This window comes from Cydia strobilella, chromosome 22 (assembly GCF_947568885.1).
Source record: "Cydia strobilella chromosome 22, ilCydStro3.1, whole genome shotgun sequence".
Lineage (NCBI taxonomy): Eukaryota > Metazoa > Arthropoda > Insecta > Lepidoptera > Tortricidae > Cydia > Cydia strobilella.
The window spans coordinates 8,073,400-8,099,416 of record NC_086062.1 but is presented as its reverse complement, the minus strand read 5'-3'; the positions used below and the strand labels follow the sequence as shown (position 1 = coordinate 8,099,416).

The following is a 26,017-nucleotide window of genomic DNA, read 5'->3' as shown; positions in this document are numbered from 1 at the left end:
ATGTCTTCGTAAAATTCTTATTAAGTAAAAACACGGACTTAAATTATTGACCATATGGCCACACATTAACCACAAAAACAGAGAAACATAAAAACCGGCCAAGTGCGAGTCGGACTCGTGCACGAAGGGTTCCGTACCATTACGCAAAAAACGGCAAAAAAATCATGATTGTTGTATGGGAGCCCCACTTAAATATTTATTTTATTCTGTTTTTAGTATTTGTTGTTATAGCGGCAACAGAAATACATCATCTGTGAAAATTTCAACTGTCTAGCTAAGTAGAGTAGTAGTAGTAGTAGTGGTAGTTCATGAGATACAGCCTGGTGACAGACGGACAGACAGACAGAGAGACAGCGTAGTCCTAGTAATAGGGTCCCGTTTTTACCCTTTTGGGTACAGAACCCTAAAAAGAGAAAGTGCCACGAAATGGTCTCACCTCAGCATGTTGCTGGCGACTTCCAGCGCTAATCGAATCACCACTTAACATTATCAGTCTTAGGCCCCTCTATTCATAAAACCATTAGCATATCTTCATTTGTGCCGCTCGCCTACTTAAAGTTTCCCTGAAATGTGATATACGAAGTCTGACGTCACTATCACTACTCCAAACAGGCAAACATTCTTCACAGAATGGAAAGCCATTGCAATTTCAACCTTGGCCCACTGTAAATAAGATTCTTATCCTTGTGGCAAGAATACTTAATATCCTAAAGGACTGTCATGCGCAATGCGACATTTTATCACGTAACATTTGTTTTAAGAACGTGTTTAAAAAAATATAGTAGTCGCTAAGGACAGATAAGTTTTGTGCAAATAACGGATGTGATAAGGCTTTTTGTCGTAATGACTTTTGATGAAATACTCGTATCAAAGAGGATATAATAAGATAGAGCGGTACTGTCATAGTAAATTTTGTAACCACTGTAAATTCACTGCCATCTATCGACACACTTTAAAACTAAAAATGAAGATTTATAAAAATACGTTAAAAATGTATTTAAATATGGATAAATGATTTTTTTATTTGCATTAATTATTTTTATATGATTTTGACCCATGTTCTTTCACTGATATGCGTAAAAATTATAAATAACAAACGAAATCGTCAACGCCCTCTATACGAGAGTAGGCCAAAACTAGTGGCGCCATCTGATCGAGAATCAAATTTTCGTGATTTTCGAGGCACGTTTTTTCCTTAGACTGTATCCATCTATTACGGAGTTAAATCTATATTTGCTCGTATGTAAAAATAAATTATATGGGTCGCTAGGTGATGATTTTATTAAAGCGATTTAAAATTGAAACCTTTTCCGTTTAAGGCCATTCCATTGGTTTGCCGCTATCACTGTCCACATTTCGCAAGAAAGAACGGGAAAGACCAAGCGCGCCAAGTGTCAATTTTGATCAAATTTTGTCGATTTTTATTTATTTTAAAAACATTGCCTTATTAGTCTCTTTTATAAGAACTAATGCCTAATCTATCCTGTAATAGGAAGTGGAAGATATATTTATGTATAATATCATGTAACTGAGTATGTATTTTTTTATGATTACAGATAGACGAATCATCGCTAACAGGTGAATCGGACCATGTCAAAAAGGGAGAAAGTTTTGATCCCATGGTGCTATCCGGGACTCATGTTATGGAAGGTGCGTATATGTACATCAGCATGTCCCAAACTATGGGCCGTGACACTTGTGACCCATTGGTGGGTCGCGAGCGAATATTAAGTGGGCCCTGAAAATACTAGGAACTCTGAGCGTTACTAAGCGTCACCAATAATATTTGATGCCCCCTTTTTAGGACGTCCAAGCGTTGGGCCCCAAAAATGGCAGTATTTGTTAGGTGGAGCGGAGCCCAGTCCACTTTGGGAACCACTGGTATACATTATTAATAACTGGTTAACATACAGGGTGTTTCATCGAGGGCAGTGGGTCTACACTAACCTTGCATCAACTTGATAAGCGACGGAGTGTGGAAACGCCAGCATAGTTTGGTTAGGGTCTCAGTCGGTCAATAGCCGATAGAAAAAAGCTTTGTCTACGCAATAAGACGTCGACGCGTCTTCAGGCGTCGGCCGAGCCGATCCGAGTCGTTCTTATTGCGTGGAAATAAAGCTTATTTTTCTATCGGCTTTAGCCGATTCCGCGTCGATTGATGTGGGGACACCCTAATACGGACTCCATTACAAAAAATCAGAAACTCTAAGAGCATAATTGGATAGTAAGGAACGACATACCTAGCCGATTTTGGATAAAAAAAACACATTACAGATTTTCAAAGAAAGTTTATTTATATGACAAACGGTACCCGATATAACTAACTTGCAGTTTCCATCGGTCGTAGATCTCTTTATTAAAATGTAGACTCAATTTTCGAATAAGTTACAACGATCACTTTAACCCCTTCCGATTTGTAATTCCAGGTTCAGGGAAAATGCTGGTCACAGCCGTCGGCGTCAACTCTCAAGCCGGCATCATCTTCACGCTGCTCGGCGCCGCGGTCGAGAGCCAGGACAAGCAGATCAAGCAGATGAAGAAAGGTCAGTGACCCAAATTGACGTAGCATACACCCTAGCTATACTCAACCTTTTTTAGCCATAAAGACGAGTTTGCCTTTGTAGCTCCTAGCCGCAAGATGAATTTGCTTAAATGTGGTTATGTATATAACACCAGGAGCCACTTACTCGTAAATAAGGTTGAGTATGGGTGCGCTAACCGAGGACCGAGAAACGCTCAGAGGCGGCCATTTTGTGATAAACAAAATGGCGACGTCAAGCGCGCTCAGAGCGTTTCGTGGCATTAGATGTGGTGCTCTTACTGATGTTGTCATCTCTGAACCCGTTTTGCGATGACTTTAAGTACTCAGTTTACAAACTATGAGATTTTACGAAACGAATTATGTTTTAGCAGTTCTTATGATGATGATGGTTTAAAAAAGAAAATATACAAAAAAATCCACAAAAATGTCTTCAGAGTTGAATTTACTGTACCTATTAAATATATTAATAACGGGTCACTCACGTCTTTTAAATCGAAAAACGCTCGACATGTTTCACTCCGTACCGAGGAGTGTCATCAGGAGCTTACTTTGACGGTGACGGACCGGCGCAGACTGCGGCCCGCATAATATATTTAATATGTCTGTGTCTCACGGAAGTTTTGTTATTAAAATTACTGTACCTTAACCTATTAAGAAAACAAATAGAATTGAGTCATAAAAAATATGAATATACCAAAATTAATATGTATTCATCAGAAAGAGCACCTCTTTAGCAAAATGCCCATCAGATATATATATAGCTGGCATTGTGATATTACTTTGCTCATTTTTAAGCCGCATATACATATATTACATGTAGCATAGCCATAGCATAGAATAGATGCTTCGAATATCCGTATTATAATAGCGTATTTTGCCATTGCAGTAATCGCAGTATACTTATTGTTAGTTGTCTAATACCAGAGAAAATACCAGATTTCCAAAATTCAGAAAATACTACAAATTCTTATAATAAACAGTATTGTACTTTACCTGCAGTCTTAAATCTGATTTTCTAAATATATTATCGCTCTTTTCATTTCATGATATTCTTATTTTCGTAATTGACACATGCCAGTTTTAGAGTGTCCCCGGCAAGCTCGGTTCTCCATACAAACGTAGTTACGCTCTCATTTTAAAACGACTAGCTAGATTGCTCTGAACTTTTGAACGTACAATAGGATAAGGTACATCTAAGTCTGTAATAAGTTTATGTAGCTTCAGATACAATAGTTAAAAAAATGCAGCGAATTTATGTTTTTCATACAAAATTTGTTTTTGCTCTTTTTCGTTTGTTTTATAAACTGGAGCTATGAACTAATTACAGACCTAGATATACCTCATGTCATTGTATGTGTAAAGTTTCATTACAATCCAACACGTAGTTTTAAAATGAGAACGAAATCGTTTGTATGGGAAGATGAAATTCGGCAAAGGGGGACTCATAAGTAGTGGAACTATTTGTATTTCCTAAAGACTATTATCCATTTATCCAATTTCAAAATGTGTCATAACCTGGTATTTTATTTCTGATTTTGTGAAAAAAGACGACGTAGTAATTCGATTGTCTAAGGTAAATATTTAGTACATTCATACTTAGACCTTATTTAAAGTGGCAGAAAGTTGATTTCAGGTTAAATGAGCAGGGTGGTAGCTTAGCTGCATACCTTAGTGTTCCCATTAAGATTTTCGACCCATTACCATCGATCCATCGCACCTTTCGACCTTCCTAGGAAATGAAATGTGGATGAAACAATATTTTAAAATTTTATTTTAGTCTGAAATTTAAAATGATGAAAACTTTATGATAAATATTGGCCGATTTATTAAAAAACATAGGTACATAATGAAATATTTAGTTGTCAATAAAAAACGATCAAAACTGGCTTAATTATATTTGTATACACATTCAGTCTGAAAGCCAGAGTTAACTTTAGTGTAACTGAGTAATATCGCTATTGTAATTTACGTGCTAATAATTTATAGAAAAATTGAATTATAGTCTCACTATAACTTTGTGCATATGACGGCCGTCATCTCATCGCAGTACAATTTGAAACCGTCACACGTAAAATGGTGCTCATATTACGCATATCATACTTGATAAAATGATAATAATTGATGAAAAAAAAATTGACTTGCAGTTCATGATCAATATGGTATTGTTTCATACACGTACTGAGATTATTTTATTTATTGATAAATCCAAACCCAAAATATAAAAAAGGTTATGATAAAATGATAATAATTGATGAAAAAAAAATTGACTTGCAGTTCATGATCAATATGGTATTGTTTCATACACGTACTGAGATTATTTTATTTATTGATAAATCCAAACCCAAAATATAAAAAAGGTTATGATAAAATGATAATAATTGATGAAAAAAAAATTTACTTGCAGTTCATGATCAATATGGTATTGTTTCATACACGTACTGAGATTATTTTATTTATTGATAAATTCAAACCCAAAATATAAAAAATGTTATGGTGAATCCTGTGAACGTTGTCCGTATATATGTTGTGTTAATATTAATAGCCTGAAATGTCTTGTGAAAGCATGGTATATAATACATATATCGTTGTACAATCGTAGTCGAATAATTTAAATTATTCAATGATATAAGTAATCTCCTTCAATTCCTATTGTTAAAAAAAATACCTTTTTATACATACATTTTTTAAATGCAATCTTAGTCGCTACGTTCTTACACTTGAGGCAAATAAAAGTAGCAAATATATTTTTTACTCCATTATAATTATTAAATAGCAAGTGACACGTTTTCTTATATTTTGAGCCCTTATTTATACGATATAAGGTGCAAAGCTATGCGTTAACGTGTTACAGTAAAGTGTAAGAACGAGAATGAACCCATTTAGTTCTAGCTCCACAAACATAGTGTGACCCATTCAATGACATCCGACTTTTTTTTTCTCCACCCCCCGAACCCCGGCCTGCTGCACGCTCCTCCATGCGCCGATGACAAAAAACAAAACATACACATTCTGCATCGTGTAACTGTCGTGTTGACTGCATGACGAACAATTATGTCATCAATGTGTATGCTTGTGAACATGACGGATACGGATACGTAGAAGCTAAAAAGCAGCGAAAGGAACAGCGCAAGAGCATTGGCGGCGGTAAGTGATCCTAAGCTATGCCGCTTCGTGCCACAATGTTATCTTATGCGGTATTCGAAATTCGAAAATATAGTCGATTAGCCATTCGTGTTACTAATTGTGATTGTGAAGCAGAGTATAACGCACAATTTAAAGTCGGTACTTGTAACCAAGCCTTTGAGTCATTTATGTTGACGGATTTCCTATTCGTTTTAATACATTAAACAGTAAACATGAGATACAATCACAGAATGTAATTTTACGAAAATTTCGACGATTTTTCCGCCTTTTTAGCGACTCGATTCGCTCAATCTATTTCGTTCATTTACTTGTTTACTTTTTATTTAGTTGCGTTTCTACCGTATAAGATAACTTTATAGCACACACACCCCACGTACACGAGGGGAGACGCCCCTTAGCGTGACAGTCGTCTATAATAGCTTCCAAGCTTAAAGATCTGCCCTTGAGCGAACGTACCTAACACTTCCATTGTAGTTATTAGAAATAAACAACAATGTAACTAACATTACTCACAACCTTTAAAACGACCCAATCAATAGCATACTTCATAACAGCATTTTAGAATTTTGCATTATCGAGTAGAGCCACTGTAGATAACCCTTTATACTAATTTAGTGTGTATTTTTGTTAATATTTTAGTGGTGTTGGTAAAAAAAACTTTAATACGCGCTTTGTAATTTAAATGTTAAAGTATACACATAACATCTAATAATATTTAATATTAAAAGTCACAGTAATTAATTTGCCCCACAGTGTATCTTATAGAGACATATTTTTTCACGTAATAATTTCCACGAATATTTTTTATCTTCTCAGATCTTTCAAATGCCATTTTTTATCCTTAAAATCGTTTTGATGTTATCCAAGACTCGATTCTTGCTGTCATCGATTTATTATATGTATGATTGTATAATTATAATATTCATGAATGATACTATACGCAAACTTTATACTTTGCAAGTTTATTTACCAACAGATCGTTTTTACTCGCTTTTAAATCGAGGCGAATAGAATTAAAATTATATCGCCTATGGTACGAAATTGACTGTTTTTATCAAGTAGATACGTCTGCCAACGATACTACGAATCTTGCCCTAAGCGGTGAATATTTCCATTTTGTCTTTATTAAAAAAAAACTCGTCACCGAAAATAGCACCAATACATTCGATGGCAAATATCGAGTCTTATCCAAATCAGAAAATAACCTAACTTATAACTACAGGCGATGAAGACGTCACCCTACCGGCCTCGGGCAACAGCCACGGCAACCACGCGAGGCCTGACGACAACCACGTGCCCGCTCCGGCCTCCGACAAGCCAGCCCCAGAGTCACATAAGAAGGAGAAGTCGGTGCTGCAGGCCAAGCTCACCAAGCTGGCTATACAGGTGACCTGAACATAAGACGGCTGAAGTGGATTTTTATCTAGTCCAATCTTCAATCAAAGAATTGTGCATTATTAGCGCGCACATTAAAATAGGGACTAAACACGCTACAAGGACCCAGCTATTATTTAAGTCGCGATTCATCTATTTTTTCCGTCCGAGATTTTAATGTTGAACTTAAGATGGTGGTTACTGTGATAAACAGAACATAATATAATGTGATACCACCTTTAACTTATTGAATATTCGCGAATGACTCTTTCTACGACTGCACTATTACTCTGTTTTAAGTTGAGGATGCGCGAATGCTTCGAATGTTCTCTCAAGAATTACATGAATCAAATTGTATAAATATATCGATAACGAGATATAGAGAATTATATTTTTTTCTGGAAGCAACACTACTTAGTAACTGATAATAGTTCTAATACCAAAAATATTGCTTAAAGGGAAACCTAAACACCAAAACAAAACACACCGTTACCTTTCTTTGACTTTGAACTCCATTTTTCCAGATCGGCTACGCGGGCTCAACGATCGCGGTCCTCACCGTCATCATCCTCGTGATCCAGTTTAGCGTGACGACGTTCGTGACGGAAGGGAAGCCGTGGCGCGCGACGTACATCAACCACTTCGTCAAACATCTCATCATCGGTGTGACCGTGCTCGTGGTGGCCGTGCCGGAGGGCTTGCCTCTCGCTGTCACGCTCTCGCTCGCTTATTCTGTTAAGGTGAGAAAGAGAAATAAAACGTTTGTGTATGATCCCTTATATGGTTTCAAGTGTTCAAGTGATAAACCACAGCCACTTCCAGAATTCGTTAATTTTATATTATTTTCCTATTTTCTTGTGTAGTTTCTAAGTAAACATGAATGAGCAAATTTGTACATTTTGGTTGCAATCCACACTTTTCGTGACGACGCAGTAGCCATTTTGACAACGTCAATAGTTGAAAAACCGTCTCCTGCAACACCGTCTGCCGTCAGATTCGGAGTTTTAATACCATGCTTAAATTACTAAAAGCTAGCGAGTCTGAGGATTTCCATATATGAACTATTTCGACTGTTAATCTTTCAATTTGTTTTACAGAAAATGATGAAAGACAACAACTTGGTGCGACACTTGGACGCGTGCGAAACCATGGGCAACGCAACAGCCATCTGCTCCGACAAGACCGGCACCCTCACGACCAACCGCATGACAGTGGTGCAGTCGTACATCTGCGAGAAGCTGTGCAAGGTCACGCCCAACTACCGCGACCTGCCCAGCGACGTGGCCGAGACGCTGGTCGAGGCCATCTCCGTCAACAGCGCGTTCACTTCCCGGATCATGGTGAGTCTGCTCCGACACACACGACCAACATGACAGTGGTGCAGTCGTACATCTGCGAGAAGCTGTGCAAGGTCACGCCCAACTACCGCGGGCAAAGTGCATAAATCGACTTATTTTAACTAAGAAAACAACTAAGTAGGAGATTAGGTATAAGCGAACTTTAACAGCGTGTCTCGACATGCGTGCGTTTTTTACCAACACGTTGTTCAATATTTGTTTATGATCCAAAGACAATTGACATACCTACACAATTTTCAAATCACCAGTTTAAACATTAGCTTTAGCCAGGTTTATACACAATACAATTGAACCCTAAAATATCAGCTGGAATAAGAAAATTTTAAACCCGGTTGCACCAAAATTCTCTAAGAAATTGTCGCATAGAAAGTTGTATTTTCGGGTGAGTTACGTTAATCAGCCCGTCTAAAGTGCAAGGTCACACCCCAACTCACTAGTTCTCAGTATGTTCTAACAATAGCTTTTTTTGTTTCCAGCCCTCACTAGACCCCACCGGCCCCCCCATGCAAGTGGGCAACAAGACGGAATGCGCGTTGCTCGGGTTCGTGCTAGGCCTCGGCCAGAGCTACGAGGCCGTGCGCGAGCGCCACACGGAGGAGTCCTTCACCCGCGTCTACACCTTCAACTCCGTGCGAAAGAGCATGTCGACGGTTATTCCTTACAAGGGGGGATACAGGCTGTATACTAAGGGCGCCTCGGAAATCGTCATGAAGAAGTAAGTTATTAACGTACAACTAATGGCAAATAACTAATATTGTATATTCTCTAGAGGACAAAGGTTCCCGTCTGTGTTAAACATAATTAATAAAGATCCAGTTCGAAGGACCAACGATAAAAGTTTTCTTTTTCTTTAGAGCGCGTTGCACCACACACAATGACGAACTTTATAATGTTCCGTATGGCATCTCACTTACCGTCCAAGCAAATTTTAACGAACTACGATTAGACATTTAAAAAAAATCCCTAAATGACCTAGGGTTTATTTATTATAAAGCGTCATTGCAACTGCCACAATTTATCAACAGGTGCCATTAAAGTTTCGCAGCTTATCACCAAGTGCCAAATATTTATATTTTTTTCTAGATGCTCATTCATCTACGGACACGAGGGGCGTTTAGAAAAGTTCACGAAAGATATGCAGGACCGATTGGTGCGGCAAGTCATCGAACCGATGGCGTGCGACGGTTTGAGGACCATCTCCGTCGCGTATAGGGACTTTGTTCCTGGCAAGGCTGAGATTAACCAGGTAATTAGCATAGAAACAAAGATGTACTCCCTTATTCATTACTGTGTTAAATTTTTGTCTGTTTCTAACAAACAAAAGTCAAAATGACGGATAGGGACAAAGGCCTTTGCCCCGCAGTGGGACACACAAACAGGCTAAAAAAAGTTTGCTGAATAAAATTTATGGTGTGTCACAGATATGTAGTTTCTTGTGTCTTGCTTCATTAATAATCCAAGAAATGGTACGATCGAAAACTATCCCAGCCGTAATTCTATTATTATTTTTGCTACAGGTGCACATAGACCAAGAACCAAACTGGGAAGACGAAGAGAACATTGTGAACAACTTAACCTGCCTCTGCGTAGTCGGTATCGAGGATCCTGTTAGGCCAGAGGTAAGTGAAGGTTATATTCCAGTTGCTGGGTAAATCATCACAACTGCATACAATACAAATACGTATGCAATATAATTAATTAAGCTGATTTTACACATTTTCAAAAATGTCATCGACAAAAAAACTATAATTATCGAACCTGCTCACAAATTTCACTAGAATCAATCTGAGAAATGCGACTTGTAGAGGCAAACAGCCGGATCGGCAGACATACGAAACTATTTTTACCCGAAAGCTGCTTCGCGGTCGCGTCAATGTTTCTAAGGACTCCTTTAAGGGTGGTTACACCTGTCCAATTTCTTTGTCCAATGTCATTGCGTCTCACTTACTCATTAAGCAAAATGTGAGACGCAAAACACACTGGACAAATAAATTGTATAGGTGGAATACCATCTTAACACTGGTCCTTCATCTTATTTATATTTACCATTTATTTCCAGGTACCAGAAGCTATCCGCAAGTGCCAGAAGGCGGGCATCACGGTCCGCATGGTGACGGGCGACAACGTCAACACGGCGCGCTCCATCGCCGTCAAGTGCGGCATACTGAAGCCCACCGACGACTTCCTCATCCTAGAGGGCAAGGAGTTCAATAGGCGGATCAGGGATGCTAATGGCGAGGTGGGTACTTTAGTGCCACAAGTACCATACTTTATCTAAAAGTGCCAGAAGGCATTACGGTCCGCATGGTGACGGGCGACAACGTCAATACGGCGCAACAAGTTATCTGCAAGTGCTAGACGAATAATGTAATTTATGAGTGACAATATGAATCCTATCGACATTCAGGTAGATAACGACCATAATGCTGTAAATTTTGACTTAATTTGGAGTAACGCTCGCAGACTGCTTCATAAAAAACAATGCATAATGCTGTAAGTTATTGGTAAGTGCCAAATGTTATCTGAAAGTGCCAGAAGGTCATTACTGTACGATAAAACGAACTCCATCGGCAAGTGCAAATGCATTTTGAATTGAAGGCGACCGACGACAATTTCGCATTAGGGGAGTTCATTAGGGGGATTCGAAATATTAACAATATTGATATTTTTATACTGTATCTGTAAAAAATTTTTGACAGGTCCAACAGCACCTACTAGACAAAGTGTGGCCCAAGCTGCGGGTGCTAGCGCGCTCGTCGCCCACCGACAAGTACACGCTCGTGAAGGGGATGATCGACTCCAAGTGCCAGGAGACGCGCGAGGTGGTCGCGGTCACCGGCGACGGCACCAACGATGGCCCCGCGCTCAAGAAGGCCGACGTCGGCTTCGCTATGGTTCGTGTCGTATATACTTACACTAGTTTACGATCATCATTCGCTTGCCCTTGTCCCATTCACTTGGGGTCGGCGCAGCATGTCTTTTTCTTCCATACATCTCTGTCACCCGTCATCTCATCATTCACTTGCGTTAGTTTCATATCATCTTTCACACAGTCCATCCACCTTTTCCTCGGTTTTCCTCTCCTCGTACTTCCCTCCACATTCATTCTTAATACCTTTCTCGTCACATGACTTTCATCCCTCCGCATCACATGCCCGTACCATGCTAGGCGATTTGCCCTTACTTTTTCTGTTATGGGTGCAACTTTCAGGCTTCCTCTTATATACTCATTCCTTATCCTATCCATTCTCGTCACGCCACACATCCACCTTAACATTCTCATCTCCGCTACATGCAATCTCTTTTCATCCTTCACCTTTAGGGCCCAACACTCTGATCCATACACTAGTTTACGATATTTAAATTAATTATCTTAAAGTGCCAGAAAGGCATTTTACCCTTAGACCACCAAAGACGTTAACTGATGTGCGCGGCTACAGCCCAATACACGATTTTGTCCGCCGGACACGTCTCGGATCTGATCCGCGACTTCGCCACACACGGCTACGGACATCAGTTGTGATCCGGATTTAGCTCTTAACGGTTGTCCGCAACAATGTCTTTGTCTAAACAAAAACTAGCTGTGATATCTGGCGGTTTTATATGTCTCGAAGGAGGAAACAAGCTTACGATCAATTGGTAAAAGAATTTACATTTTTCAACCAATTGGTTGGATCGTAAGCTTGTTGTTAAAGATCCTTGTTTAGGTACAATAGCTTGTTTAGGTTCATGGCAAAAGTTCTATAAATTTGCCCAAAACACTGTCGTCAATAAACACCATTTTAAATGTGCGCGTGCGTACTGCCGTGCCGTAGCGTTAGAGCGCAACTAAGGTGCGATCCGGCGGACACATCCGTTACTATCGCACCCACGCGCAGTCCGCTCTCGGATCTGTCTGCTGCATGTCTGATCCGTTGGTCTTGAGCACGGACAGCGGACAGACATCCGGCAGACAAATCTGTGACAATTTCCCAATTGACGGATGTGTCCACCGGACACATCTTTCAGACAGATCTGACGAACAAATCCGTACGTGGTTAGCTAATATCAACCTTCGTCTGACAAAGTTCATATTTAACATGAATTTTCTGTTTTCCCCAGGGTATCGCCGGTACAGACGTAGCGAAAGAAGCGTCCGACATCATTCTAACAGACGACAATTTCTCGTCGATCGTGAAAGCCGTGATGTGGGGCCGCAACGTGTACGACTCCATCGCCAAGTTCCTGCAGTTCCAGCTCACCGTCAACGTGGTGGCCGTTATCGTTGCGTTCATTGGTGCTTGTGCGATACAGGACAGTCCGCTTAAGGTGCGTTTGGGAGAATCATATGGATTGTGGGCATTCTGGGGGCATTCCATGAGAATGTCCCTTACGAAATGTTTTTGCCTTGTATGGCAGCTCGTAAAGCTCGAGAATATAATGCCAATTTGTTGGCAAAGTCATGAAATATTACCAGACCCAATATCATTTTCTCAGCCTTTTTAGAACTATTAGAAGAACGGCGTTTCGTAAGGGACATTCTCGTGGAATGCACCTCTGGAGGTTTGACAGGTTTGGCAGTAAAATGTCCTAGAACAGAAAAGTGCCACTGATTCCTCCTAGCAGGGAAGAGAAAGTCCTTTTCCGAATAGATGTTGAAAGATATTAAATTAGTTCCTTATCCTAATAATTTCATTTAGAATGCTTATCCCATCGTACGATCGTGTTCCAGGCTGTACAAATGTTATGGGTGAACCTGATCATGGACACGCTGGCGTCGCTGGCGCTGGCCACGGAGATGCCGACGCCGGACCTGCTGCAGCGCAAGCCCTACGGCCGCACCAAGCCGCTCATCTCCCGCACCATGATGAAGAACATCCTCGGCCAGGCCATCTACCAGCTGTTCATCATCTTCTCGCTGCTCTTCGTCGGTGAGTATTATACTCGTACATTTTTTAAAATTTCTGGTCCTATTTCCAATCATCAGTTTAGACAACGGCAGAGTTTAATCGCGGACTGAATTGTTAATGTTGTTAACGTTTTTATTGTGCCACATTAAAAAAACTCTTTACTTCTTCCAGGCGACCGCATCCTAAACATCCCATCGGGCCGCGGCAAGCAGCTCAACACGGAGCCCACGGCGCACTTCACGATCATCTTCAACACGTTCGTCATGATGACCCTCTTCAACGAGATCAACGCGCGCAAGATCCACGGCCAGAGGAACGTGTTCCAGGGGCTCTTCACTAACCCCATCTTCTACTCTATATGGATCGGCACTGCGTTGTCGCAGGTATGTTCACACTTCACGATCATCAACATGATGAGAGACGAAACACTAGATCCACGGCCAGAGGAACGTGTTCCAGGGGCTCTTCACTAACCCCATCTTCTACTCTATATGGATCGGCACTGCGTTGTCGCAGGTATGTTCACACTTCACGATCATCAACATGATGAGAGACGAAACACTAGATCCACGGCCAGAGGAACGTGTTCCAGGGGCTCTTCACTAACCCCATCTTCTACTCTATATGGATCGGCACTGCGTTGTCGCAGGTATGTTCACACTTCACGATCATCAACATGATGAGAGACGAAACACTAGATCCACGGCCAGAGGAACGTGTTCCAGGGGCTCTTCACTAACCCCATCTTCTACTCTATATGGATCGGCACTGCGTTGTCGCAGGTATGTTCACACTTCACGATCATCAACATGATGAGAGACGAAACACTAGATCCACGGCCAGAGGAACGTGTTCCAGGGGCTCTTCACTAACCCCATCTTCTACTCTATATGGATCGGCACTGCGTTGTCGCAGGTATGTTCATACTTCACGATCATCAACATGATGAGAGACGAAACACAAGATCCACGGCCAGAGGAACGTGTTCCAGGGGCTCTTCACTAACTCCATCTTCTATTCTATATGGATCGGCACTGCGTTGTCGCAGGTATGTTCACACTTCACGATCATCAACATGATGAGAGACGAAACACAAGATCCACGGCCAGAGGAACGTGTTCCAGGGGCTCTTCACTAACCCCATCTTCTACTCTATATGGATCGGCACTGCGCTGTCGCAGGTATGTTCACACTTCACGATAATCAACATGATGAAAGACAAAACACAAGATGTACGGCCAGAGGAACGTGTTCCGGGGGCTCTTTACTAACCCCATCTTCTACTCTATATGGATCGGCACTGCGTTGTCGTCTATGTTCTGGTCTATTTAGGGATCACCAATTAGTTTCTCCAGGGGTCCGGTTTTTAGAATGAAGTGACCATCGCGGTCCGTTTCTACTTGAGTTTATTAAATAAGCAAAAAAATAAAATTGGTCGGCGGTCCGCCATTGGCCACCAAATGGCGGACCGCCGCGGATGAGTTAGGAAAAGGTCTTACGAAGGATTTCTACAATGATTGGCCACGCTTAACCCACATCCGATGCTCCTGGCAACTTATCTTAAAAGTCCATGTACGATTTTAACCAAATAAAGACTGATGCGAGAGTTAGCCGCCCTTTTGCCAAATTCTAACGCACCTTTTGATAGATTAAACATGTTTTTTTTTTTCAAGTTTATGAACCTCAAATAAAACTATGCCGGCTCTAACCCTACTTCTCTGACCCATGAAGGTTTAAATCGGGACCGGCAAGAAATTCGATTTATATAGCATCCATTTCTCAAAATGCTATCATCAAATTAAATAAAGGCGATACTTTACAAAACCAGACTTTAACACTTATAAATATCATTCGCAGGTGGTGATAATCCAGTTCGGCGGCATGGCGTTCAGCACGGCGGGGCTGTCGATAGACCAGTGGCTGTGGTGCCTGTTCTTCGGCGCCGGCACCCTCGTGTGGGGCCAGCTCGTCACTTCAGTACCCACTAGGAAGATTCCCAAGAAACTTTCGTGAGTCGTCCTCGTATAGTTCACAACCGGCTCGTCGAGGCGAGGCGAGAACTCGTATGCGAGGTTATATTGAGGTATACCTATAATAGATGGATACATTTGTCGTGTAGGAAGAGATTATGCTTCGGTAAGTTTGTAAGAAGTATTTTGTGTTTAATGTGTTATATAAATGCAATGCAAAGATAGATATAACTCCGTAATAGATGGATACAGTCTAAGGAAAAAACGTGCCTCGAAAATCAAGAAAATTTGATTCTCGTTCAGAGGGCGCTACTAGTTTTGGCCTACAGTTGTATAGATGGCGTTGACGGTTTCGTTTGTTATTTAACAATTTTAACGCATATCAGTGAAAGAACATGGGTCAAAATCATCAAAATAATTAATGCAAATAAAAAAATCATTTATCTATATTTAAATACATTTTATCGTATGGTTACAAATCTTCAATTTTAGTTTTAAGGTGTGTCGACAGATGGCAGTGAATTTACTGGGGTTACAAAATTTACTATGACAGTACCGCTCTAGTATAAGTTACTCTATGATGCAATGTAACCGATCACAGTGCAGAGTGTAGGCGGTCGGGTATGGTATGGTATGGTATAGTATAGTCAGCACGTGGTTCCGTGTGTGCAGATGGGGCCGCGGGCAGCCGGACTCGTCGGCCTCGCAGCCCGGCCCCGACTACGACTCCGACCTGGACAAGAAGCCCCGCGCCGGACAGATCCTGTGGATCCGCGGCCTCACGCGCCTGCAGACGCAGGTAACACCACCACCACCACCACCACCCGCCCACCACCCGGGGGGGCAGGGGACGGACGGACATAACGGACCATACGTTTAAACAAAACAGTTTATCTACAAACGCCGACTGAAAAATGTATCGGAATTGATGTCGAACGATGTCACTTGATCGATGCCCCAAAATTTAATAACAAAAAATCCACAATTCTAGCCTCATTCCCCTAAAAATACTGCAAAAAAAAAACATGCGTACAGATGATTTTATAAGGTGGGCATTATGACCCTGCAATCAAATGTTGTTATATACAGTTTTTTCTTTAGACAGTGTAAGTTTCTTTAACATTTATATGATTAGCAAACACTTGGCTTTTTTCCTCTACCGAAACTCTGTAAAGTAATTAAAACGAGTTTTAAATCATTATTAGTAGCGGTGGCATTTTGTGTTTTAAATGTCACATTTTTACGCGGTAATAAGTTTAATTAAAATGTTTTTGTCCGATATTTTCGTCCTAGCTTTGCAAGATTAATTCAACAAGCGCATTAATTTTTTTAAGTACCTATTAGACGTACATTGCATTTATTGTACTTTTTAATGCGTTTATAATCAGCAACGCATCAGTCTTTTTTACTTTTTCTTAGTTAAAAAATATTTATGATAAATAATGTTAAACTAACGTTGTAAATATTTTAATTTACAATACAAAGCTTGTTGAATTAATCAGGGGGTATATGTTGCATTTTACGTAAAAATGTCAAGAGTTAAATGACATTTTACATGTGCAATGGGAGGTATAGGCACACTGCACACTATGGGATAAATGTTGGTATATATCTATATATATCTCGGTCAAAGATCTGTCTGATCGTCATTGGGTACACTTACATCTTATTCAAGTCTGAGCTAAAGTCGACCATATTATAATACGTATAAAGTCTAAATTTACCTTAACTCAGATTTGAAAGCATTTCTGCGTCTTTTAGTCAATATTTTGACTCCTGGACGCAGACCTTTCTAACGCCTTACTGCAAATAAAAAAGTTATTTTACATATTTATCTATGGTCATTATTTGCACATAGACGTTGCGGGTTCAAGAATCACATCATAACTTTGGATGTGAATTAAAGACTGAATCAAAATAAAAGTGTTGTGATGATATTCTTATATAATTTTGTAAATTAGGGTATTAATTATTGCACCAGCCTCGTCAGTATTTTGAGCTATAACGATGTGCTTGCGCAATAATTCAATATATATTTTATATGGAATTTAATGAAAATCAGTATATATGAGAAACAGAAAATACATACATAGGAGTGGCAGAAATATGTTCGTGCTTAAAAAGAGGGATAAGTTGTGAGTTTACAGCTGTTGTGTAAAGTACATGAAGCCAACAGGTCAACACTGCGGATACGTTGGGCATCCGAACGCTAAGTTACCGTTATATTCTCCATTTATATATACTTTTACTATTTTTGCATACAAACCGAATAATACCACCATTTTCAATATACTATGCATCCATATATAGCATATATCGTCATAGAAACAAATAGTTACTGAATTATTTCTACACATTTTTATTGGAACAATAAGCCGGAGTCACTAGATTTTTGAATAAAGAAAAAAACCAACACAGTAAATTTTAAATTGAAACTTTCAAAGTTATACGTTTCATTCTTTTTGTTTATATTTATTTCATGTTATTTTCACTCTCATTTAACTCTTTTATTTCATTCTCCTGTTCTTTTACGACAGTTATTTTAGTTTATTTATACCTACACAGAGAAACACTTTACAAAATAATATACAGTAGTAACGCTATATTATGTTTTGGCCCATTTATAAACGTAGTTTGACTTGCTCGATCGCTAATTCTCAAAAATAAACAAATAAAATTAAAACATAAAAAATGTACAAATTGGCAACCGAGCAATACTTGTATTAGATTTTATTTTTCAAAAATCTATTTTCATTATTAACCCCAGTGCCTGGTTTCATGACATATTTTTTATCTACCCCCTTTTCTTTATCTTTCGGCTATTCTTCGAGGGGTCGACGTATATAATATATTATATATAATATGATATCTCTATGTATTGGTATGTATTATGTCATGGTACCGGGCGGTAGTACCGCGCATGATTCCTACCGCCTTGACGCTTCCCGTTCTCTCTAGTACATTGGTTTACTATAATTATATCTGAGTTGACTGAACCCCACTGTACCCATTGGCATGCGTAGCTGTGAAGATGTTACTTATCCCTCGCGCCCAAACAGTTAATATGACTTTATACCTATAGATATAGACCACTCAACAAGTCAACACCACTTCGCGGTATGAATATGACTGTCTCTTTCTCTATCTTTTATTTTACTCTAAGTCATACTGACTGTTTGTTTTTTTTTTGTTTGATTTTCTGTTTTTTTTTTGTCTGTTTTTTATTTTGATTTGAGGATAGTATTTTGCTTGTGAAGCCACTAGCCACTAGCCACTAGCCACCCGCCACCGCCTCCCGCCGGCCCCTTGTCCGGCCGCGACTAACTAAGAACACGCAGTAACGATTAATTTATACCTAAATCCCACTATTATTATTATTTTGTCAATAATTTCCGTATTTGAGTTACTGCAATGAACGTTTTATTTGAGTGTGGCGTGGATACTTGAACCTTAGAGCATGCCGGTTGCTCACTAACAGCGTAACAGTCGGTCGACCTTTCCTTTGCCGTTGTGTTGTTGTCAATGTTTTTTGTGTTTTTTGTTTGTTTTTGTTTTGTTTGTTTGTGTGTTCCCGAGCCGTGTTCAGTGCTCCTCAGGTGGGTCAAGCGTCAAGTCGTGAGTAGTGCCTTGGCCGCTGGCGTTGCCTCCATGTTTATTTGCCTCAGTTAGGCTTGATGTAGTGTCGTATGTGTACTAGGGGCGGCGTCGCAGCGCGGTGAGTACGTAGAACCGTAACCAAACAGTGGTTCTGTGTAGCTTTCTAACATTTTTTTTTATTTATTTTTTTCTGTAAAGATACAGTTGTGCAAATACCAGTAATTTCGCTTGTTGAGAACGCATTTGAATCCGCTTTGCTATAAGAAATAAGCTCGTGTGTTGTACGAAATAATATTTACACAATTGTATGTTGTAATAAACGAGAAAAATTGTTCCGTATCCTTGGCTCCTAAAACTAGAAAATTACAAAAAAAGCATGTTAGTTGTTTCTAGTGTAAGTACCGTTGTCAAAATGAAGCGAACCACGATACAGTGGAAAAATTAACTCTACGGCTCAAACATCGTTCAACCCTCCCGTCCATTAGGCTCCTCGTTGCTAGGCGTAGTTTCCGACCAGGGTAGCTAAAGGCCTCGAACGCTCCCGAATCGTTTATTTCCATTTTTATTTATTTATTTCAGTTCATTCGGCACTCTTCGGTCATATTCGTATCACGTGACACGGCTGAGGCCCTACACGCATCAACACGATACACATTCCGTTTTTTTGGTTGTTTTCATACAGGTTGTTATACCGTGTTGGCCTGCTTGCGAGTTGCGAGTTGCGAGGACTGGCGTGGGACATGAATTGTAAACTTATTAACTGTTCTCTTCACTAATACATACCACATACCCGATCGAGGACCGTGACGTCATTGCTTTTAAATAAACAATAAATAACTGATAATCTTTGGGTTGTATTTCTTTATTTTAATGTGAGTTAGTGTTTAGAATATTAAATAGAGATCACAATTAGGACTTCTTATAAACTCCAAATGAAATTGCAACATACATTTTGGGTTATTGTACAAACCATTTTATGAAATTAAATTGACTTTGTGACGCTGATGAAGCATATATCGTTTAGCTTTATCTTAGATTGTGCTGTTTTAAAATGTATCTATGTAGTTAGTTGCACATGAATATATAAAAATATAAGAAACACGACGATAAAGTCGGTCTACCGTGTGTTGAAAGTTTGCACTATTTTAACAGTAATAGAGTCGCCAAGCGACCACTCACATTTTAGTTGGCAAAAGCAATAATCAAATGATTTTATTAAATATTTTGTTCGTCTTTTTTTTGTACTGTGCTCGCCTTTAGAAGTATGATCAAAGGCGCCTACTATTTCAAAAAGATAGCATATACTCGAGATTTCGACCGGTACCACCGTGATGCAGATGAATGCAGAAGGCGCCGGTTCGATCCCAGCCGCGGGCACGGGAGCCCTCGGTAATTTTCTTTCGTATATGACATCTATTCCAGTTTACAAAAACCGTTATTTAAAAGCGATGACGTTCGTTCGGCGTTGAGGCGCGGCGGTCCGGGTCCGACGGTGATGTCCTAACCGCGCTCATGAATAGGACGGTGTCGAATGGCCTGGGGAGCGAGACCGTTGTTGTTGGCAACCGCGGCCCGTGCTCGAGACCGAGGTGTAGGGGCGGCGGCGGCGCGGCGTCACACCCTGCCGGCGCCGGCGGCGCGCGCTCACGGTACCCTAGCGTAGGTAGCGTAGCGGGGATGCGACACTCTGCGTCTCGGCCTTCCTGACTTAACCGATCGGCCTCACACCCGGCCTTCTTGACTAACTAGCCGTCCCCGCGTTCTTGAATTGTTTCTGGGAGCAGGTGAGACCCCCATTAACAGTTTTAGGATTTAGAATTTATATTCTTCCCGAGCAGAGTGTCGTAGACTTCACCTAGTTCTCCATAGCTCTGTCGTCTGTTATGCATCCCCCCCACTTTCCGGTAGTGTGTCCCGCGTGTCGTCCAGCACGTCCAGCATCGCCCCGCTTGTCATCTAGACTCCTCGGAGACCACATTGTTTTCGAACGATCGCTAGCACATTTTAAAATCCTCTATACGCGAGCATGTCACTATCCAGCACCGGTCATCCGTCCAGAGAAGCAGGGTTCGATAGTTGCATGTCCTAGCCACGTTTTACTAGCCGTCGCATAGTCACGGTGTAACTCTGAATACAGCATCGCGGTAATCCACACCACACTCACGCGAGTGTCGCGGGCGGAGGGGGAGACGGGGAGAGGGGGAAGGAGGGAAGGGAAGGGGCAGCAGGGGCGGGCACTGGAGGGTTGTGTTGGTTGCAGCTGCGGGTGGTGCGGGCCTTCAAGTCCACGCTGGAGGACCTGGAGGAGCGGCTGTCGGCGCACTCTGCGGCGGGGCTGCGCTCGCGGCTGCGCGCGGCGCCGGCGGACGTGCCGTACATCGACGAGGACGCCGTCGACCAGCCCGCCCGCACTGAGACCACCATATTCTAACAGACACCGCACAACACACCACCCTCACCTGGCACGTTTTACTTTGTCCCGGGGCGAGGCCCCGATTTATTCGATATTTTGTTTGTTGCCCCGAGTCGGTGAGCTCCGATCGTACTTAACGACTAATCTCCGCGTAATCTCTCGCCTTCTCGATTAATCGACGCATATTTATGCTTTAAAACGATTTATTCATTTAAGTCAGTCTTAATTTATAGTACGTTAAGAATTTTTATTAAGTGTTGAAATTTTTAGAGGTAGGTAGTCGATAGCAATAAACCGAATAGAGGTTAGACCGGCCAGGCCGTGGCCTGCGCGCAGTGCCTGTACATTTCAATACATATTTTGTACGTTGATGTTAATGATTCAATAGTGTTTGAGATTCTACTAGTTGACGATTCGCATAGTTTAGTGTTCGGGCGAGCTACTCGCGTAGCCTCCTCGACGCGTACTTGTACATATGAGGAGTGTATCTGTGTGTATATCGGAACAGTGATATTTTGTATAGCTATTGTAAAGAAAAATTATATAAAACTCCTTTTTAAAATTGTATCTTTCCTTAGACTTGAGATTTTACTAAAATTTTAAAAAACTTTTTAATATTTCGACTCACTAGCTATTGTGGCAGTAGTATGTTTTACGATAACTTTATTGGTAAGGACTCGCGCTATGCGACTATGCAGCCTACGTGTTTTGTTTCATAATAAATTTTGGGACCACAAACCCGACTCCTCGAAGCTGGGAGACCAATACATTCTGTTTTGCCGTAGCGAACGGCTGTCTATATACGCGCCTAAAGTTTAGTATGAATAACACACATCACGCTTACCAGGAAATAAAGAGCTATCCAAATGTATACCTATTTAAATAAACAAATTGGTTTTGCTAATGTTACGAGATCTATTTACATTGAATTGAAATAAATTTTCAAACAAAATCCATAGCATTTTCTTTTGTTAGTTGGGTGGGGAGAGAATTCTAGCGATGTCGCTCTTTTCAGATGTTGACGGTAAGTTAGGTGGGCTCGCTAGGCGTCGCTGTAAGTACCTAGTCGCATGCAGTACAGTACGGTACTCTAGGTGCGGTACTAGTACCTACTAGTAACGGAGCCCTTGCGGCTATTGGCCAATCGTTGTATGAGCGGTTGTCCCATAAAGCTTTTATGAAACCGAGCGGCCATTTTGTCAATGGTCAACAAAATGGCGGCTTCACACTTAGATTGTAAGTACTGGGTATACATTGATAAAATGTGTAATTGTTTTAATTTTTGGTACAAATGTTGTTTTTTGTTTTTCTTATTATTATTTTTGCTTCGCATTTAAAGTGTGATTTGATGCTTATGTTACAGTGTTTTGCATGTACAGATATGTCTGGGAGTATGCACTAATTGTATTTTTTTAAAGTAGATGTCTGATTCAAAGTTTTGATAACGTCGATCAAGTTATCAGGGCTTTCAAAAAGATCCGAAGTTATGTTTTGAATTAAAATAGTGTATTACTGTTCAATAACGTAGACCTAAAAATATAATTTATCACAATAACCTTCCAAACTTCCAACACTTATAGTATTTAAGCAGATATATAAAACAAATAATTAAATGCTTTACTATAATCTCCACTACTACCAAAACTAGAAAAATAAGTAACAGATATCATTAAAACAGCTTAATTTTTTTCTTAGTTTATTATTGATTCGGTTGTGTATGTACTTATGGATAAGTTAATAATTATAGTATTTTTATTTATTGTTAAAAATGCATACTTAACCGGCACTATAAACGACCAAGATATTTAAATCTCATAATAAAACTTTAAAATTATTTCCGAGTTTTTTTTTTCTCGATACCTAAATAGCTACACAGCGTTTGATTCACCGAAAAGGCCGAAGCATCGCGATCGCTCACATACCGGACTTACATGCGTAGTATAGCTTCCCACACGGTATTTATATTTCTTTATACATATTATTTTATAAATTAGTGTTTGCTGTGGATGCCCCGCCCGACCCAGCTAGTGAATGCCCTCCCCTAGTCAAACAGGCACTTACAAGCGATACTGCTTTCTAAAAAACCTTTTTACTCTACTAACAGCAATTTCTTCCCTATTAGTACCTACCTAGTACCTAGTTTTGGCATTTTAAAATCAAGCTAAACTCTTAGCTGCATTTAGTAACTGTAAACATCGTTATTAAAACCGTTTATTTTAAAAATCAAAATAGGCTTAATTTTTTGGTTTTGGAATGCCATTTGTATTTTATTTTTAACGAACGCAATGGCCACGGAGCGGTGTGACGGCGACACTGACGGGCCGTCGTTGTTCACAGCAAAAGGCGGACATTATGGCCGGTCGCAGGATATTTGTCAATAATTATTTGGCGGAACACCGAAGAATCAGCGTGCAGTCTGGCGGCAGCTCCCTCCCGGCACTCAGCCCCGTATCGCATCAAAGCGATGATTAAAAAACGCCCCAATAACGGCCAGCGGTGGCGAGTTCGAAATTTAAACTGCCATCAATATTTAAAACAAACATAAATACTCCTTTTCTAAAATAACCAAGTTACTTAAAATATATAAATTGACTTAAAAACGTTTTAAAGATTCTAAAAATGTAAAGCGTAGTTTAAGAAGTGATTAATTGTTTACTAAAAGTATTAGAGTAAGGACATTAGAGATTCGCAAATTATTTTATAGATTTATATATAAATATGGTGCACCTGTGTAGATTAACCGACGATCCGCTACGGAACCCTTGTTAACATGATAAAATTATTTATTTTGTATTGTTTTTCTAAAAAAATCTTTCTGTAAATATTCCTAAAACTTGTCTTTTTGTAACAAATATACAAAATAATATATTGTTATGTGTTGTACTAAATTGATAATTTATGATACGGGACAAAAATAATGTGCCATTTTTATAAAAATAAAAAACAAACTCACAAATACGTGCTAGTCAAGTGCTTTTATATACGTTTAACGGTATGATAATTAAATTTGCTTGTTATTTGTTTGTGTTGTATGTTTGCCGAGAGAATGCGATAGATTGTTTTTCTATTGTCATGTCAGAGGGCCTACCGCGAACACCGAAAGTTCACAAATTTCGGGCATCTTTCTCTTTTACTCCAATTAAGGCGTAATTAGAGTGTCAGAGATAGTTGCCCGTAATTTACGAACTTGGATTTTCGCGGTTATAGCCCAGAAGTTGATTGCGAATGTTACGTGTCTAGTTAATGAATGTTTCATAGTTAACTGTATGTTGTGTGAACTAGCTGTACCCCGTATATGTCCCACAGCATATACACAGTCACTTGACTTACTTTTTAATTTATTTGATTAATAGTTATATTAGCGCTGCGTTTGAATACAAGACGATGGAGGTTTAGTAGCGCGCTGCATGGAGTAACTACGGCTGATGGAACACATAAGATGATGCGTTAAGATTATTAGATTTTCCTTTCTAAATGGCTCGGTGATGGCAACACCTCGTCATGAGATCTTCGTAAAATTTGTATTTCTTTAGGTTTTACTTCGGTCTCAACAGACGTAGTCATTGTCACCGAGCCTCACAGTCTTAACACTACACCACCACTCTGGTCTTCCATACTTTCCTATCTATGTATAGATATAATTATCACCTTCTCTTTGATTTCACCTTCATTTTAATTACTTTAGTTTCTAATTTCAAGCAAATTTAACTATCCGTGTACTATGAGGGATATAGTGAACTGAAAATGTATACATGTTAAGTATAATAGCGTCTATATTAAATATACTATATTATGTATCGAAGCGCTAATCTATAATGCACACGTGTAGATTCAAATCATTGCCTGCTACTTAATTGTTAAGATATGGTAGTTATATTTAAATTTAAACAAAAACAAAAGATAAAAAAATAAAATTCGTGTCTTGGTGTACACCAAAAAATTTAGATTTTTAAATTTAAACTTGGAATTTTTCAAAAATTTAAAAATTACGCTTATAGTGGCGAGCGTCGCCCAATAGAGTGAAGTGTCACTTGAACCGGGCAGTCCGGTACTCTGTTAACTCGTTACTGAAGCTTCTTGTCTCTTAAACTTTAGTATTAAAGTATCTGTACTCCAAAGTAACTTTCATTTCACCCTGTGCCTCGGAGCTGCGTTTTAAGGTAACTGCTGGGGCCGCCCGGCGCTGAGTGTCGTGCGCTAGTTGTAGAACTTGGCGCTTGTAGTATAGCTGCATGCCTCACCGGCAACCTCACAAACACACCTAGATACATGCTGAATTACGATCCAGCACGTACGCTCTACTAGCGCTTCACACGTACACAGAGCGCTTCTAAATGTTTTTCTTTTATTCGAATCATTATTTTGCAGCCAATTCACAAAGCTTATTCTGTAGTTAACTAGTATAGATAGACACATCAATGTAGTTCTGGTATGTGAGCCACTTCGGTGAAACATGATTTGTGTGCTTCAGAGACAGTCGCATGACACAGAGACAGCCACACGGCGCGGGCGCACGCGTCCGACACACAAACACACACTCGCACATACAAACTTTAAAAACGAAACGTCCATTGCTTCACGAATTTTCAGGACCACGTTAGGAAATAAATGTTCGATGTACATCAATGTTTTATTGTATTTTTTTTATGATTATGTCGACTTTAAAAATGGCCAAGGAGCCAGATAAATGGAAAATAAAATAGTTTTTAAGTGCACACCCCATAAATGTG

The 26,017-nt window shown here is 40.0% G+C and overlaps 1 protein-coding gene across 11 annotated transcripts in view; it reads left to right on the top strand.

Moving 5' to 3' along the window:
* LOC134751389 (plasma membrane calcium-transporting ATPase 2) overlaps window positions 1-26,017 on the top strand; it is a 194,388-nt gene that overhangs the window by 163,514 nt on the left and 4,857 nt on the right. For 5 of the 11 annotated variants that reach the window (XM_063686759.1, XM_063686758.1, XM_063686757.1 and 2 more), the window contains 16 exons: window positions 1,557-1,650; window positions 2,427-2,543; window positions 5,642-5,686; window positions 6,909-7,072; window positions 7,585-7,800; window positions 8,158-8,400; window positions 8,895-9,133; window positions 9,502-9,664; window positions 9,936-10,037; window positions 10,478-10,657; window positions 11,118-11,312; window positions 12,520-12,726; window positions 13,130-13,328; window positions 13,479-13,690; window positions 15,165-15,316; window positions 15,950-16,076. In XM_063686759.1, coding sequence (XP_063542829.1) covers window positions 1,557-1,650; window positions 2,427-2,543; window positions 5,642-5,686; window positions 6,909-7,072; window positions 7,585-7,800; window positions 8,158-8,400; window positions 8,895-9,133; window positions 9,502-9,664; window positions 9,936-10,037; window positions 10,478-10,657; window positions 11,118-11,312; window positions 12,520-12,726; window positions 13,130-13,328; window positions 13,479-13,690; window positions 15,165-15,316; window positions 15,950-16,076 — 2,655 coding nt within the window. Of the gene's footprint in view, window positions 1-1,556; window positions 1,651-2,426; window positions 2,544-5,641; window positions 5,687-6,908; window positions 7,073-7,584; window positions 7,801-8,157; window positions 8,401-8,894; window positions 9,134-9,501; window positions 9,665-9,935; window positions 10,038-10,477; window positions 10,658-11,117; window positions 11,313-12,519; window positions 12,727-13,129; window positions 13,329-13,478; window positions 13,691-15,164; window positions 15,317-15,949; window positions 16,077-20,394; window positions 20,524-21,134; window positions 23,122-23,624; window positions 25,849-26,017 lie in introns of those variants that run through there. The other 6 variants (XM_063686766.1, XM_063686763.1, XR_010128651.1 and 3 more) reach the window with 5 other exon arrangements.